Source organism: Cannabis sativa, chromosome 2 (assembly GCF_029168945.1).
Source record: "Cannabis sativa cultivar Pink pepper isolate KNU-18-1 chromosome 2, ASM2916894v1, whole genome shotgun sequence".
NCBI classification, from domain to species: domain Eukaryota; kingdom Viridiplantae; phylum Streptophyta; class Magnoliopsida; order Rosales; family Cannabaceae; genus Cannabis; species Cannabis sativa.
The window spans coordinates 61611849-61628015 of NC_083602.1; the positions used below are offsets into that span (position 1 = coordinate 61611849).

General features: G+C 34.6%; 2 protein-coding genes across 3 annotated transcripts; one reads left to right on the forward strand and one right to left on the reverse strand.

Moving 5' to 3' along the window:
* The first annotated feature begins 9570 nt into the window (after window positions 1-9570).
* On the forward strand, window positions 9571-13978 carry LOC115718942 (protein TOC75-3, chloroplastic). The gene is made up of 7 exons (XM_030647771.2): window positions 9571-10905; window positions 11093-11314; window positions 11400-11507; window positions 11621-11812; window positions 11918-12166; window positions 13194-13448; window positions 13563-13978. Exons 1-7 carry the CDS (start codon window positions 9730-9732, stop codon window positions 13800-13802), a joined length of 2442 nt encoding a protein of 813 aa, XP_030503631.2. The 5' UTR covers window positions 9571-9729; the 3' UTR covers window positions 13803-13978.
* LOC115718945 (uncharacterized) lies at window positions 13956-16114 on the reverse strand. Of its 2 annotated transcripts, XM_030647775.2 has the most exons (5): window positions 15703-16114; window positions 15161-15326; window positions 14911-14943; window positions 14686-14777; window positions 14230-14590 (listed from the first exon to the last, which is right to left on the reverse strand). In XM_030647775.2, the coding sequence occupies exons 1-5, from the start codon at window positions 16063-16065 to the stop codon at window positions 14354-14356; spliced, it is 891 nt and encodes a 296-aa protein (XP_030503635.2). In that variant the 5' UTR covers window positions 16066-16114; the 3' UTR covers window positions 14230-14353. The 2 variants fall into 2 exon arrangements, with proteins under 2 accessions (XP_030503636.2, XP_030503635.2); XM_030647776.2 differs by lacking the exon at window positions 14911-14943 and having other exon boundaries at window positions 13956-14590.
* Between the last annotated feature and the right edge of the window lie 53 nt (window positions 16115-16167).

Consider the following 16167-nt stretch of genomic DNA (forward strand, 5'->3'; position numbering starts at 1 on the left):
CCATCTAAGTAAAATTTATAAATATTAAATTAAAATTTATATTTAGAATTTTTCATTATAAATTGGAAATTTTAAATAAATATATATTTAAAATAAATAAATTAAATAAAGAGAATCAAAGAAAATACAACTCACTTTAAATAATGAGCTTGATTATTATTAAGATATTCGATCTCCATTGTTGGTCTTACAAAAGTTAAATGTTTTCAATATAACCTCGAGACGCTAGACTTCGTCCCCCTATGGATGGTTATTCATTGAACGCATTTAACACCGTAAGATTTCATTTGATAAGTGTTTTGTAAGTTTTCGTCTCTATTAGACTCTCCCCTACGGTGACTACTTAGAGATAAACTTATGAAACATGAAACAATGGTGGAAGCTCATAAAATGAGAATAACCTTGACTCTCGCCTACCGGGACAACGTTGGATTCTTATTTTGATCGAATAAAAGGTTGCTAGAATGGTTTCTATTTTAGATGAGCTGACAACTCTATTCAATAAATGATGCTTTGACTCTCGCCTACCGGGACACTGTATCAGTTTATTGAAAACCTTGGAAATTATTTAGGATTGTATGTTTTAGTATTTTCACTAGTCATTCCTACTTGCTATATGTTTATAATTTCTGAATTGTGTATGAATTTATATTGAACCATGTTATTTTCTGTTATTAAGTTGTAGTTTAATTTCGAATCTTCATTATTGGTCCAACATGTTTGTTTATCTAATGAGATAAATCCCTAGTGGATTTTCACCATTAGACATACATAATAGTGTAAGATCTCGAAAGATAAGTATTGTATATGCGACATCTAACTGTTCATCAATTGATGACACCTTAGACTAGTATTTTTACAATATGAAACAAGAAGATTACATAAATAAGATTATTTTGTCTTTCGCTAATCGAAGCATCGTTGGATTCTTATTTATAAACGAAATTATCCTAATTCCTCTTAGCTTATTCATTTCGAATTAGCTTTAAAAACATATCATTGGATGAATGGTCTATAAATCATTTCATGTCATTATATTTTCTCTTAAAAAATTAAATGACGCATATGATTATAATCCCGAAATTCTATTCCCAATTGATATAAATCCTCAATCTTAGAAATCTCCTACTTGTATGGGCAAATCTGACTTAGAGTTTGTATTAGTAGTGGTGGTCCAAGAAAGAATTACTCATAATATTTGGTGTAAATTCAAGTATTTGACTTTAATTTTAGATTCCAAATTGAAATTTTCTAATATTTCTAATTCCAGAATACAATACAGTTACACTTTCTCAAGTGTTTAATATCCATATTCTATTAATGGATTAAAACTGTATGGAATATGAGTTAGGTATTCTGTGACCAAGATCCACTTGCACTATTCTAAGAACTCTTTGATGTAACTAAACCTATGTCATCATAGACACTACCACATTTTTTTTAATCTATGGCATTTGTATCTTGTTCATAGTGGATTTGACAAAATCGATCTCTGCAAAGAGTTAATATGCCTATATCCACTGAAAGTAGTTCATCTCATTCGCAGATGGATGTACATTCAGGGGTGGATATGAGTTTTTCGTTGTATTCTTAAAACGATAACTCTAGATTATACCTTTTAGCAAAGAAATTTGAAATGTTTGAAAAATTTCATTAATTTATAGCAATGGTTAAAACCATTAAGGTAAGTGGTTAAAGATCTTGCGAACTGATAGGGGTGGAGAAATAGTTAGTAGATATGCAGTTCAAAGATCATTAAATTGATTTTTGAATTATATCCAAACTTACCTCCCCAAAAATTTCGAGTTGCGTGTTGATGATTAGTTACTAGTCGTTGCCTAAATCCTTCTATGGTAATACAATTTCAGAATGATGTAATGGTTGGCTACTTAATGTAAATCATTACTAGATTCATGGATGACCTAATCAAAATCTTAAGAAAAGCTAGAACTGTTAACCATGGTTTCTTAGCTATTCTAAGTGATTAGGGATGGACCATCCCATTGTCAATAGATAAGAAAGTGTTTATTCAAACAAATACTACTTTTCTAAGAAAATGACTAAGTCTGAAAAACAAGTAGCAAATAAAGGAGATATTTAATTCTTGATTCCAAAAGTGTTCTATCATCTTATATAATATATGATGATCCCACTGCCTCTGTTGTCTTGTCACAACCAAAGAGGTTAATACCATTTAGTTTTCTTCGACATAATTCACGGTACCTTGTCGTAGTGGGAGAGTTTCTAGGAACTCACCTTCTCATGACTTGGGAGACACTAGTGATTAAAATCCATTGTGAGTTTAAACAAGTAATGGATTGTCAAGATAAGAAAATAAGAAGAAAGCCAATAGAACTATGGTTTAATCCATTCACATGGAATAACCTAAAGCTTTCTATTACAAGGACATAAAAGGAAATTTCGTTTATAAGTCCATTCAATGGACTTAACAAACTTCCTGTTCCTAGTATTATAGGTTTGAGTTTATCTAAACCTATGGCTTATGGTATACCTGGTAATTACTTACTCTAATGCAAGCAACTTACTTTAGTAAGATGCTGAAGCATTTTCTTTCTAATGGAAATCTATAGAAGCTTCACAACTTCTAAGGCATAGATTTTATTTATCTAAAGAAAAGTCTCAACTATTCAGAAAAGATAAAGCCATGAAAGAATTTCTTATTTCAACAGTGAGAGGTCTTAGATATGCTTTTGTATGCCTTAGACCAGACACCTGCTGTTGAGTGGGAGTAATGAGTAGGTATCAGATTAATCCAGGAGAAGAACATTGGAAGACAATCAAGTAAATCCTAAGATTAAGAAGAGGAACTATATGTTAGTCTATAAGGGTGTGTTTAAAACTCTTAGACTACACCATATCAGATTTCAAAAAATTTGCCTTTGTGCTAGTAAATTTTTCTGATAAGATGGTGGTTACTCTGGGGGTGGAATAGTGATTTCAGAGAAGTGTAAAAACCTATCTGAAGTCTCTAGGTCTACCAGAGAGAGACTGAATGTTAAAGCTGCAGGAAAGGTACTTATTCAGTCTAAGGAAAGTTCTATACATTTTGGCATCATTCCAAACTGCCTTAAACTACTAGTGTTAATTTCCTGATTAACCAAAAGTAGTTGCCAAAGGTATAGAATCCAGTATCCCAAGAGAGTAGACATATAGAGAGGAATTTCACATTATCAATGATTTTGTGATTAAGGAAGAGTAATGGTGGAGAAAAGGTTGTGGTTAATTCAACCTTTTAGATCCTATTACGAGGAGTTTACTACTACTACACTTGATTTGTATATCAAGGTGTTGAGATTATTTGAAACGCACTTTTTGTTTTATATTAGTGCAAGTGGGAGTTTGTTGGGTTTTATGCCTTAAATAAAACTCATTTCAATATAATCAGATTTGCTTATTAATATAGATCAGAAATAACATTTAATGTTGCATGGTTCACATGATTTATTTCATGATTATATGTACATAATGTATAAATTCATCTGAAACCCTTTTCACATACTTGATCCTGTTTATTGTGCCGTCAACACATTGGAAAGTAAACATGACTATGTGAATAAAGTTTCCTAGATTTATCAGACACAGGGTTTTACTGATATGATAATCTACAACAAGAGTTTACTTGTATTTGGAGAAATACTATGTTCTTTCCAGAACATTGGTTAAAGTAAAGCTCAGGTTGGATGCATGGAGTATGCATCGGAAGGGACCGATATTGAACTTTGACTTAGATTTAATTAAACTTACCGTAAAATCTATTCAAGTCAATATCGCCTAGTTGATCCTAGATCAAATGATCTTAATCCTGTTATGATTAGGCTCAATCTCGAGAGGCTATTCGTGTTCTTTGAATTGTTAGTTAAGCCTACTTTTAGGTCAGGGTGATACGTACATTTTGGGAACACGGTAGTGCAATTGAGTGGGAGCGCTAGCATAAACATGGAATCTATAGCTTCTATCTGGCGAATAGTAAGCAAAGGATGATCTCCTTCGAGCTTGACCAAACGAAAATAAATGGTGGAGATCTCATTTCACATAAGCTGAAATATCATTTATACGGGGTCAAGTGTTTTAAGGATAAAATACATAGTAGGGTGTTACGGTAATTTAATCCCTTTACTGTGTAGATCATTCATATAGAGGATCGTTGATCACATTAGGATTATAACAATGGATAACTAATGATGTGTCTATATGGTGGAACATATAGAGCATTCTATATACTGAGAGTGCAATTCTAAGTTCTATGCGTGGATTCAACGAAGAATTAATAAGTTAGTGAATTTTAGTGCTAAATTCTTGATCTACTTATTGGAAGCTCGGTTATATAGACCCATGGTCCCCCCACTAGTTGAGATAATATTGCTTGTAAGACTCATGTAATTGGTTTTGATTAATCAATTATAATTCTCAAATTAGACTATGTCTATTTGTGAATTTTTCACTAAGTAAGGGCGAAATTGTAAAGAAAGAGTTTTAGGGGCATATTTGTTAATTATGATACTTTGTATGGTTCAATTAATAAATATGATAAATGACAATATTATTTAATAATTATTTATAGTTATTAAATAGTTAGAATTGGCATTTAAATGGTTGAATTAGAAAATTAGCGTTTTTGAGAAAATCAGATGCAGAAAAGATAAAACTGCAAAATTGCAAAAAGTGAGGCCCAAATCCACTTGTATAGGGCCAGCCACTTTTGTAGAAAATTTAAACTGATTTTTTCATTATTTTAATGCCAAATAATTCAAACCTAACCCTAGTGGAATGCTATAAATAGATAGTGAAGGCTTCAGGAAATTCACACTTAAATTTTCTATTTTTCCTTCAGAGAAAAACCTGAGCCTTTCTCTCTCCCTATCTTTAGCTGCCACTTCTTCTTTCTCTTCCCTCTTGAATTTCGAAATTCTTAGTGTATGAGTAGTGCCCACACACAGCAAGTGATACCTCAATCATAGTGAGGAAGATCGTGAAGAAAGATCATCAGCAAAGGAGTTTCAGCATCAAAGATTCAGAGAAAGAGATCCAGGTTCAGATATTGATAATGCTCTGCTACAGAAAGGAATCAAGGGCTAGATATCTGAACGGAAGGAGTCATATTATTCCGCTGCACCCAATGTAAGGTTTCTTTAACTTTATATGTGTTTATTTCATCGTTTTAGAAAGTTCATATTTAGGATGTTAATAAACATACTTGTGAGTAGATCTAAGATCCTGGTAAAATAATTTCCAACAGTCCGACCAATCGGACCCATGGTCCGACCATCGGACCTGGGACCATTTTTTTTTTTTTGTGCTTTTAGAGAGAAAAATGGTCCCAGGTCCGATGGTCGAACCATGGGTCCGATGGGTTCGATTGGTCGGACCCCATCGGACCCATGGTCCGACCATCGGACCTGGGACCATTTTTTTTTCTGCGATTTCAGAGAGAGAGGAAGAGAGAGTGGGTTTCGGGGTGCGATTTTTGGGCGGTCCGAGAGAGTGGGGCTGGGTCGGGGTGTTGGTGCGGGTGGTCGGAGGTGGCGGTGAGGGTCGGAGGTCGGAGGATGGAGGTCGGAGGTGGTGGTGAGGGTGGGCGGTTGGGGTGAGATGGAGAGAGAGAGATGATGCAGAGAGAGAGAATTGTGAGGGGGGTATTTTTGGGGTTTTGAAAAAAAAGGTATAGTTTTTTTAGGGTTTAAATTTTTGGTTTAATTATAAATTTTTTTAATTTTTTAAGCATATAAAATCAAAATACCCATTTTTAATTTTAACTAAACATTTTAAGAAAATAGAGATTTAATCTGGGCCTTACACGTGTACACCTAGTCACAACTAACAAAATAGTAGTAACAAAGAGGCTTAAAATACAACGTTTGGTATTAAATTTGCCAAAAAAAAGATATAGTATTTAAGTGTATAAAATATATGGTATTTATGCCGCAAATTTCCCTAAATAATAATCAAACGAAAAGTTATGGCTCTTTGTCAAAGAAAATTATGCATAATAAATAGAGAAAAAGTTTTGCACTAAAAAAAAAATCTAAATAATCTCGATTATCATTGATCTCATTCAAATTAGACACTATATGATAACTTTGAATAACTATGAGATTTTTTAAATGTATAGAATGATCGAATTGCTACCCTTATATTTTAAGATCAACAATTGCATAATATAATTGTTATCCCAAATTTTGGGTTGTATGACATGCAATCAAAATTGTAACATGTAGCAAGACAGGTCATCATAAAATTATACATCGTCGATACATTAAGATTGTACAAATAAGTAAACGATTTTAAATTTTTATGATAGTATATTAATTAAACTTATTATTATTATGGAAAACTCTTATACACTTTGTTTTTTTTTTTAAAAAAAAATTATAATTTTTGTATACAATAAAATATAACAATTGCACAATATAATTGTTATCCCAAATTTTGGCCTTGATGACGTGCGAACTAAATTATAACTGTTATTCGCGTTTTTGGTATTGGATACATGGACTCCAAGTCAGCACCACAGACCTATCAGTGAGACCCTCAACAAACGAAAAGTGGGCCAATCCCACCTGGATATGTCCTTCCATGAACATATCTTGGTTCCACAGTCGTAAAGCCTTCCGCCTTCAGTAATTTGTACCCGAAAGATATGTTCGATACCACGAGACTGGAGAGATAAAACTGTGTGCTCCCAGAAGGCCCTTCCGATTTCCCTTTATATTCCAACACACAAATAAAGAAACTACAATTGTTAGATCACAACAAAGTATCGTATCAAGATTAAAGGAAAAACTTCCTATAACAAATATTAGCAACTAGGAGTAGCCAAACTTGTGATAACTAGGAGTAACCAAGCTTGTGGTACTTAGTTTGATTCACACGGGACAACCAAAAAAATAATGACTATAAACTAGAACCATTATTATGTTCCCTACTTGCCTGTTATCTCCATAAATAGTATATTAATTAAACTTGTTATTATAGGACAATTTTTATAGATTTTTTTTTTTTAAAAAAAATTGTAATTGTTGTATACAATAAATAAAACGTGTGATAAGACATCAATAATATTTATTATGGGATATTTGTGGATCAAATGCACTACTTTTATATTTATTTTCATGTCATTTTTAATATTTTATTATGGGATATTTGTGGCATAAATATTTTACTTTTCAATTTCATACATTTATATACCACATGTTATTTTTTTTACAAATTAAATGTTAAATGTTATTATTTTCTACATATTATATATTATGTTTTTATTGCAGCTTTTAATCTTTTTTTTTTTTTAAGGAAAATGGTAACTTTATTAATAAGAAGATTCAACCATTACAATAGAAAGAAAATCAGGAGGAACATCATCCTCACTAAAAATACGATCTGGATACAAACAAGAGCTACGAGCAAGACAATGTGCAGCTTTGTTTACAGAACGTTTAACAAAATTAATTGAGACTAACGGCAACTCGGCCAAAAGAGAACGACAAACCGCCACCTGAAGGCCAAAAGGAGAAGGTATCTCCATCGTACTTTGGATTGCCTGGACAACAACCAAAGAATCGGTTTCAATCTCAACCGGACTCCAATGTTTCCTCTTTATCCAACTCAAGGCCTCCTTAACCCCTACCAATTCAGCCATAGCCGAATCCACACACCCCTCTCGTAAAACTGTGAAGCCTTCAATGAATCGACCCTGAGAATCCCGGGCCACCCCTGCCACTCCAAATCGACCATCATTTGCAAAGATTGCACCATCGACATTAACCTTAATCTTTCCCATAACTGGTTTCACCCAATGCTCTAAGTCCGCTCTTGAACCCGTAGGAACAAGTAAAGACCCCATTCTCCTTTGTTGAGCATTTCTCCATTGATTAAGGACTACTCTTGCCAATAGAATAACCTCCGCCGCTGACATTGATTTGTCCCGCCAAACCACCTCATTTCGGGCATACCAAATCGCCCAAAGAACCATGAGCAATTCTTCCTGGGCCGTGGATGAGTGTTGTAGCAGAATGTGGCTAAACCAATCCCAAAAAGACTCCATAGGCGTATGACTCCAATTTAGAACTGAAAGATGCCAACAAGACCGTGCAAAAGAACATTGCACCAACAAATGGTAAATGGTCTCAGGCACCTGGTTACACATAGGACAAACTTGCTCTAGAGGGATATGTTTGGTAGTAAGTTGAACCTTAGTAGCCAAACAACCAGATAAAGCACGCCACATGAGTTGGTGCACTTTGGGAGGGACATGAAGCTTCCATGCAATTTTCCATATCTTGATCTCAGACTCACTAGTATTAGTGATCTCTGAATGGTTTGCAGCTTTTAATCTTAGTTTCGTTAAACCTTATTAAATATGACTAAATTAACTAATATGTGTCAATTGACTAGTTGTTCATTTTCAATAAAAAAATTTATTAAATAATTTTAAAATTGAAAAAAAACTAAATAAATAAATACATATTTCTATGGTTCTTTTTCATGATATTTCAACATCTGTTGTTATTTATTTTAAAATTATTTAATGTTTTTTTAGAAATAAAAATAAAGTCGGAATACAAATATATTGACGTGTAATCTTTTACTAAGCTAAATTAATACTTAATAAAATTTATAGTAATGTCTACAACAAAAATGTAATATGTAATATTTAACCCGGAAAACAAAACATATCCTATATAAGTATGAAATTAAAAATATAATTTATACTGTGAATATCTTTTTTATTGATAAATCTATTACATTAAATTATAAATATTTACATTTAATTTTTAGTGTTTTATATAATAAAATTATTATTTTATATTTTTAATAAAAATATTAATTAAACATTAAATTTTGTATCAAAGATAGTATATTATGGCAAAATATTAAATAATGCAAATATATTATAATTTGATGGCCTAATATAATACATTTTTTAATGCTATAATTATGATCACACTTTATTATTATTGCACTAAATTTTTAACTTTAACTTTTTATAAAAAAAAAATAAAAAAATTACTTCATATATTGTTTTTTTAATAAGAATTTTTATACAGTAAAAATATAAAAAAAAATATTTAAAAGTGTAAAAATAAAAAAAAAATTCAAAAAAAAAAATAATAACATTAATATTACTTTATATATTCACTTCAGCAAGTGATCCTCTAATTTTTACCATGTTCTTACGAGTTAATTGATGATTAAAATAGGGTAAATAGTGGCATAAGTACCCAAAGTTTTAGGTTTGTAAGCGGCATAAATCCAATAATTTTTTTTAGTAGCATAAGTACCCAATGTAAGTAACCAATGTTTATAAAACTGTAATTTTCTTACCGTTTCATCTCTGTTATTGTCTTAAACTGGACACATATAAGACCCAAATTTTAAATTATTTGGTCTGTACGAAAAATACTGTACTGACGAAAATAGAGAAAAATTACAGTTTTATAAATATTGAGTACTTATGCCACTAAAAAAATCATTAAATTTATGCCGCTTACATACACAAAACTTTAGGTACTTACCGCTATTTACCCATTAAAATAAAAGAAACAAAATCAATAAAAATTAGAGAAATTAACATTGTGGATCTCGCCGTTGAATATTGTAAAGAAAAGCCCTTAGTAGTAATTATTATTAAAGAGGCGTTTGAGCCCTTTTTTGAGTACTACTGTGGTTCGCAACCCAACAACCCCTCTTTCCCTTATCCCCTCCAAACCTACAATGCCGGTCTTCGCTTCGGCACCGGCTCACCTCCGTACTCCGATCAGGCTCCCTTCTTCCTTCACCTCTCGACCTGAATTGCCAAATATTTCAGCTACCTCCTCCGCCCCCCAACGCTCCTCTTCTCGAAAATGTCAGCTCTCTTATTCCTCCTCCTCCTCTGCCTCTTCCCAAAACCCTGAACCCTTGAAACTTGAAGCCCTTTCTCCTATTCTCAAGAATCTCCCCAAGGTTATCGCCACTTCTTCTGCCATCGTCATCGTCTTTAACCTCGGCTCTCATTTATTCAGTGGCAATGGTGCTGGCGGCGGCGGTGGGGGTGGCGGAAATGGGTTTGGAAGTGGAGGTGGAGGTGGAGATGGAGGCTCGTTTTGGAGAAGGTTCTTTGCCCCGGCTGCTATGGCCGACGAATCGCAGAACCAGGAGTGGGATTCTCACGGGTTGCCTGCCAACATTGTTGTGCAGCTTAATAAGCTAAGTGGGTTTAAGAAATATAGAGTTTCCGATATTTTCTTCTTGGATCGCCGGAGAGGGGTCATCGTAGGTCCTGAGGATTCGTTTTTCGAGATGGTTTCGTTGAGGCCCGACGGGGTTTATACAAAGGCTCAGCTTCAGAAGGAGCTCGAGACCTTGGCGACTTGTGGAATGTTCGAGAAGGTTGATATGGAAGGAAAGACCAATCCTGATGGGAGCATCGGAGTGACGATATCGTTCACCGAGAGTACGTGGCAGTCTGCGGACAAGTTCCGGTGTATCAATGTGGGTTTGTTGCCGCAGACGAAACCCATTGAAATGGACCCGGATATGACTGAGAAGGAGAAGCTAGAGTACTTTAAGAACCAGGAGAAGGATTACAAGCGGAGAATCGACAGGGCTAGGCCATGTTTACTGCCGATGCCAGTATACAACGAGGTGCTTCAGATGCTGAGAGACCAGGGTAAGGTCAGTGCGAGGCTTCTGCAGAGGATCCGTGACCGAGTTCAGAAATGGTACCATGATGAAGGGTATGCGTGTGCCCAGGTCGTCAATTTTGGGAATTTAAATACCAAAGAGGTTGTTTGTGAGGTTGTGGAAGGGGACATAACACAGTTGGTCATACAATTCCAGGACAAGCTTGGCAATGTCGTTGAAGGGAACACTCAAATCCCTGTGGTGAAGAGAGAATTGCCTAGACAGGTATTTATATATCACATTGTAGAAATGTTTCATCTATTCTAACAGTTATATTTGTGTTTATATTTGAGCTTGAGAAGGTTGATTATTTCATTAGACACGGTTAATGTTAAATGGCTGCATTTTTATTGGTTATATTGATCGTTGCTTTGGTTTAATTCTTGGTGGTTGTCTGATATGAAATTTGTAGCTTCGACCAAGCTATGTTTTTAACATAGAAGCAGGAAAGCAAGCTTTGAGGAACATAAATTCGCTAGCTTTGTTTTCTAATATTGAAGTGAACCCACGCCCTGATGAGAAAGTTGATGGAGGCATAATCGTGGAAATTAAGCTTAAAGAACTTGAACAGAAGACAGCTGAAGTAAGTACAGAATGGAGTATTGTCCCTGGGCGTGGAGGCTACCCCACTTTAGTAAGTGTCTGAAAATTTTTACGAACCTTTTATTGTTCTAGGCTTCAGTACTGAAAATTATGTTTTTCCATGTTGGGTGTTTTAGGCTTCACTGCAGCCTGGTGGAACTGTTACATTCGAACATCGTAACATCAAAGGGCTTAATAGGTCAATTCTTGGTTCTGTAACCACCAGCAACTTTGTCAATCCCCAGGTGATCTTAGTTCATACCTTCTGTCGTTTGTACTGTATGATTTGACGAGTGTCCCACTATTGTCTGCTATAAGATTGTGTCATTAACAACTGTATATGATAATGTGTCCCCAGGATGATCTTGCTTTCAAGCTTGAATATGTTCATCCATATTTAGACGGTGTTTATAATCCGCGCAACCGAACTCTACGTGTGAGCTGCTTTAACAGTCGAAAATTAAGTCCAGTCTTTACTGGTGGGCCTGGAGTGGACGAAGTTCCTCCTATCTGGGTTGATCGAGCTGGTGCCAAGGCTAATATCACAGAGGTAATATTGCTGGTTTCTTCTTTTCTCAGACTTGCATATTGTAAGTAAGCAGTTTTATCTTTTGGTTTTGAAGCTGTTTTACTTATTTGAGTATGTGCCTAGCAGAATTTTACCCGTCAGAGCAAATTCACGTATGGACTTGTAATGGAAGAGATTACTACGCGTGATGAAAGTAGTCATATCTGTCCAAATGGGCAAAGGGTTTTGCCCAGTGGAGGAGTCACTGTAGATGGACCTCCGACAACCCTCAGCGGCACTGGCATTGATCGGATGGCCTTTTTGCAGGCAAATATTACTCGTGATAATACCAAGTTCGTAAATGGTACCATTGTTGGTCAGAGAAATGTATTTCAGGTGAGGGTCATTTGGTCATAATTTACTGTTGTGCTTTCCATGACATGATTTGAATATGAACTGGTAATGTTGGAATAGATTCAAGGTTGCTTCCAAAGTTCTTTTGAGACTGATTGGGTTAACTTTGAAAAGTGGCGTGTCAAAAGGTTAATTTTAAATATATAAATGACCCTGTTCGAATAAGCTTTTTTAGAATTGAAAAGTAGTACCTTCAGAAGTGTTTGGGTAAACTAAAAAGTTATTTTCTAATTTAAATGATTGTTTTAGGAGAGGCTAGAGTCTTTCTCCCAAAAACCCTTTTGTATAGTTACTTTCTAAATTAGAATCATTTTCATAAATCTTAATTTACCTTTATAAGGGCCTTCTTACTGATTATCCAAACACAGGAAATAAAAAAAACTTTTCCTGAAATTTTTTTTATATTATTGTTATTTACATAGAAAAAAATAAGCCAATTTTTTTTAATTATCTTCTTCTGTATAAGCAAAAGTAAAAGCTCTCTGAAACGTGAACAATATCTACTTCAACTGGACACTTATAGGGAGAGTAATAAGACTAGTTACTCTATATTATATTTTGATATTAAAAATCAAATTTTTTAGATTGACAAGGACTGATTTTTGAAAAGTAAGGGTTTGTTTTTTTTTCTTTATTGCAAGTAATAGAAATAAATATACATATTACATCCTGATTGTACTTTCAGTATGGAAAACATTCCAACTGATTTGTTACCTGTTTTGGTGACTGATTTCGAAGGTTAATAAAGATTTGATTTTACCTTTCAAAAAAAAAAAAAATGAAATAAATATACATATTAAAATAATTTTTTGTTATTTAAAAGTTTTCTTAAATTGTAATGTCTAAACTGTAACAAAAAAACTATAAAGCACACTAATCTGGGTTTAAAGGTTAGGAAAAACAAGTTTGTCTACATTCTACTTATAATTCAAGTTTTCTTCCCGTTTGTTTGATCTTCATAATGTAATTGCCTTAATTCTCTAACTTGCAAAATCTATTTTATGTGTAGGTGGACCAAGGTCTTGGCGTTGGTAGCAATTTTCCGTTCTTTAATCGTCACCAGTTGACACTCACTCGATTTTTCCAGCTGAAAGAAGTGGAGGAAGGTGCTGGTAAACCACCCCCACCTGTTCTTGTACTTCATGGGCACTATGGTGGTTGTGTCGGTGACCTTCCAAGTTATGATGCTTTCACCCTTGGTGGCCCCTATTCTGTGAGAGGTTATAACATGGGTGAGATAGGCGCAGCAAGAAACATCCTTGAGGTAGGAGCTCGCATAAGTCTTAACTTACTATGATAATCCTTTTTTTACCTTAAAATTTGGAGAGGGAAAGGATCACAAACCGGATTGTTTCATTTCTATTTTTGCTTATTACAGCTTGCAGCTGAGCTGAGGATTCCAGTGAGAGGTACACATGTATATGCTTTTGCCGAACATGGGAACGATCTTGGAAGTTCTAAGGATGTCAAGGGAAATCCCACAGAAGTATACAGGAGAATGGGTAAAGGTTCATCTTATGGTTGTGGCGTGAAACTAGGTTTAGTGAGAGCTGAGTATGCTGTTGATCATAACTCGGGCACCGGTGCTTTATTTTTCCGATTTGGAGAGAGATTTTGAGATGTGATTAGATTTAGTCTTTTTTGTTTCATCGATTACATTGCGATTGTCTAGGATTTCATATTGAAGATAAAGATCAAAGACTTTTCAACTGTACTAAGTGTACTTGAGTTAATTTATTGGTGTTAGTTTGCACTAGACATGATTCAAATGGAATGAAAAATTTTCTTAATAAATTTGCTTTACTTTTAATCTTCATCACGGACTAACCTTTGTTTTTTTAAAGCCACATAAGATTTTGCTGTTCTAGAATGTTATTGTCCCCACTTTACACAGACAGCTGAATGGCTCGATACAGTTTCAATGCTTATTTTATGATTTTGTTACAACAATTAGCTAATCAAACAGATTAGACAGCTTACTGGCTCGATACAGTTTTAATGCTTATTTTTCTGATTTTGCTACAACAATGAGCTAATCAAACAGATTTTGTAGATGTAGTAACGTTTCCTTCTATTATGGCCAAAACAGCAATCGATTGTGTTGTTTAGAGCTGAGAATTCACTTTCTTGGATGTTATAAAAGTGGCAAATAATAAAATTTCTAATACTTTACAAACCCAATTCTTTTTTTAACTGAGCAAGGGTAGCCTCTATCTCATCAATGTTGTCCTCAATGGTGCTCCCTTTTCCTGCCTCATTTCGAATTTCACCTTCCATTTTCTCTGTCCCAGGACTTCTTGAAGGATTGCCTTTCTGAGGCCCTGTATTGTAATTATCTGTTTTGTCCTCATCATCTGATATATTGAGTTCCTTCTCAAGAAATTCCACAAATTCTTCTCCAATTTCCTGTAAAGTGTAGACTCGCATGTTAAATACGAGGTACCCCGTGTCTAACTTCCTATGGTTTTCATGTTAAAGTAAAAATATATAAAAATTCTTACTGCTAATTCCTCCCAAAGACTTTTTGGTTTTCCTTTGGAGGCAGTAGCTTCCCAGTTCCTAAATTCTTCTTGAAGATCTTTGAATAAATCCTCTGTCACCAGAGAGACTTAAATTACTCTCAACATAAGAAAGGCAAAACAAATATCTTCAGTCAGATGTAAAAGAAGGTAAGTTCATGGTTCGTGACTAATGGAATGATGCCCTCGTGAAGTAGACAAATCTACCTATTGTTATTTGAACATCTCTCAAAAAATTACCTGCATAATGAAGGTGTTATTAATAAGAACTTGTAAACAAAAAACCTAACTATGAGAATGAGGATATGTATGGACAACAGGTCATCAAACTTTGTTTTTGACTGTATTTCTGATTTTGGGCAAACTTGCAAGACATGTGTAGATGAAATCCCATATTGAAACAGGGTTGGCATGCCATTATACACAATTGAAGTTTACGTTAACAATTAGTTCTTACCAAGGCCATAGAACTCTTCTTCATCTTGTGAAACTCTACTTCTTTGAGTTGATGAATAGGAATAATTGGAATCACGGTTCCCATAATCATATTTCCTACGTGATTCTGAACTCAGCAATGTGTTGTAGGCGTGTTTAATTCTCATAAATTTCTCCTGCGCATTCGCCTGTGAAAAGACTACTTTTAGACAAATGAGACCAAAAATGGAGGCAGACAAATAATTTTCCTTTCTGCGTATAAGTTTTATAGAGGCAAATCTACACTCAAATGGAAGATCCATAATGTCTAAACTGAAGAAACATAGAATGAACCTCACTCTCATTGCCTTTCTTTGTCTCAGTCCCAATCCCAATAACAAAGCATATCGTGCACCAAATGAATTCACTCTTTGGCAAATCAAAGTAGAAGAAGAAATAACAAAACATATTGAACCAAAATCATCAATGGCAAAGCTAACCAAAGTAGAAGAAGAAACAAAGCAAAACCAATTTAGCAAAGCACCAAATCATATGTAATAACAATATTGAGTCGCCTTCAGTTACCTCCTTATTCACATCAGGATGAAACTTGAGAGCTAGTTTCCGATAAGCCCTTTTGATTTCGTCGCTAGATGCAGATGGGGACACACCTAAAACTTCATAAGGAGATTCTCTACGACTAGCCCTTGTAATGCACCGTTCCCTTCTCCGTCTCCTTTTGAAATCCCAGAAACCAGATGTGGAGGACAAACCAGCTGATAAAAACACGTTCAGGCCACCAATTGAGCTGTAACTGCAAATGGGCAATGAAGATTTCGCAGGATTTTGCAACTGACACAAGGAAAATCGATATAACCCGTTAAAGAAACAGAGGCTTGTACGGTCCCGCGTTAGAGGCAACGGCGAAGCCAAACCACACATGTCCATCAAGGAATCTACGATAACACTTTATAGGATATCATAGCCCTGGTGGTGAGGCAAGGCATATGGGGAAGACTCAAATGTGAGTTGGTTCCTTCAGCTCCACTA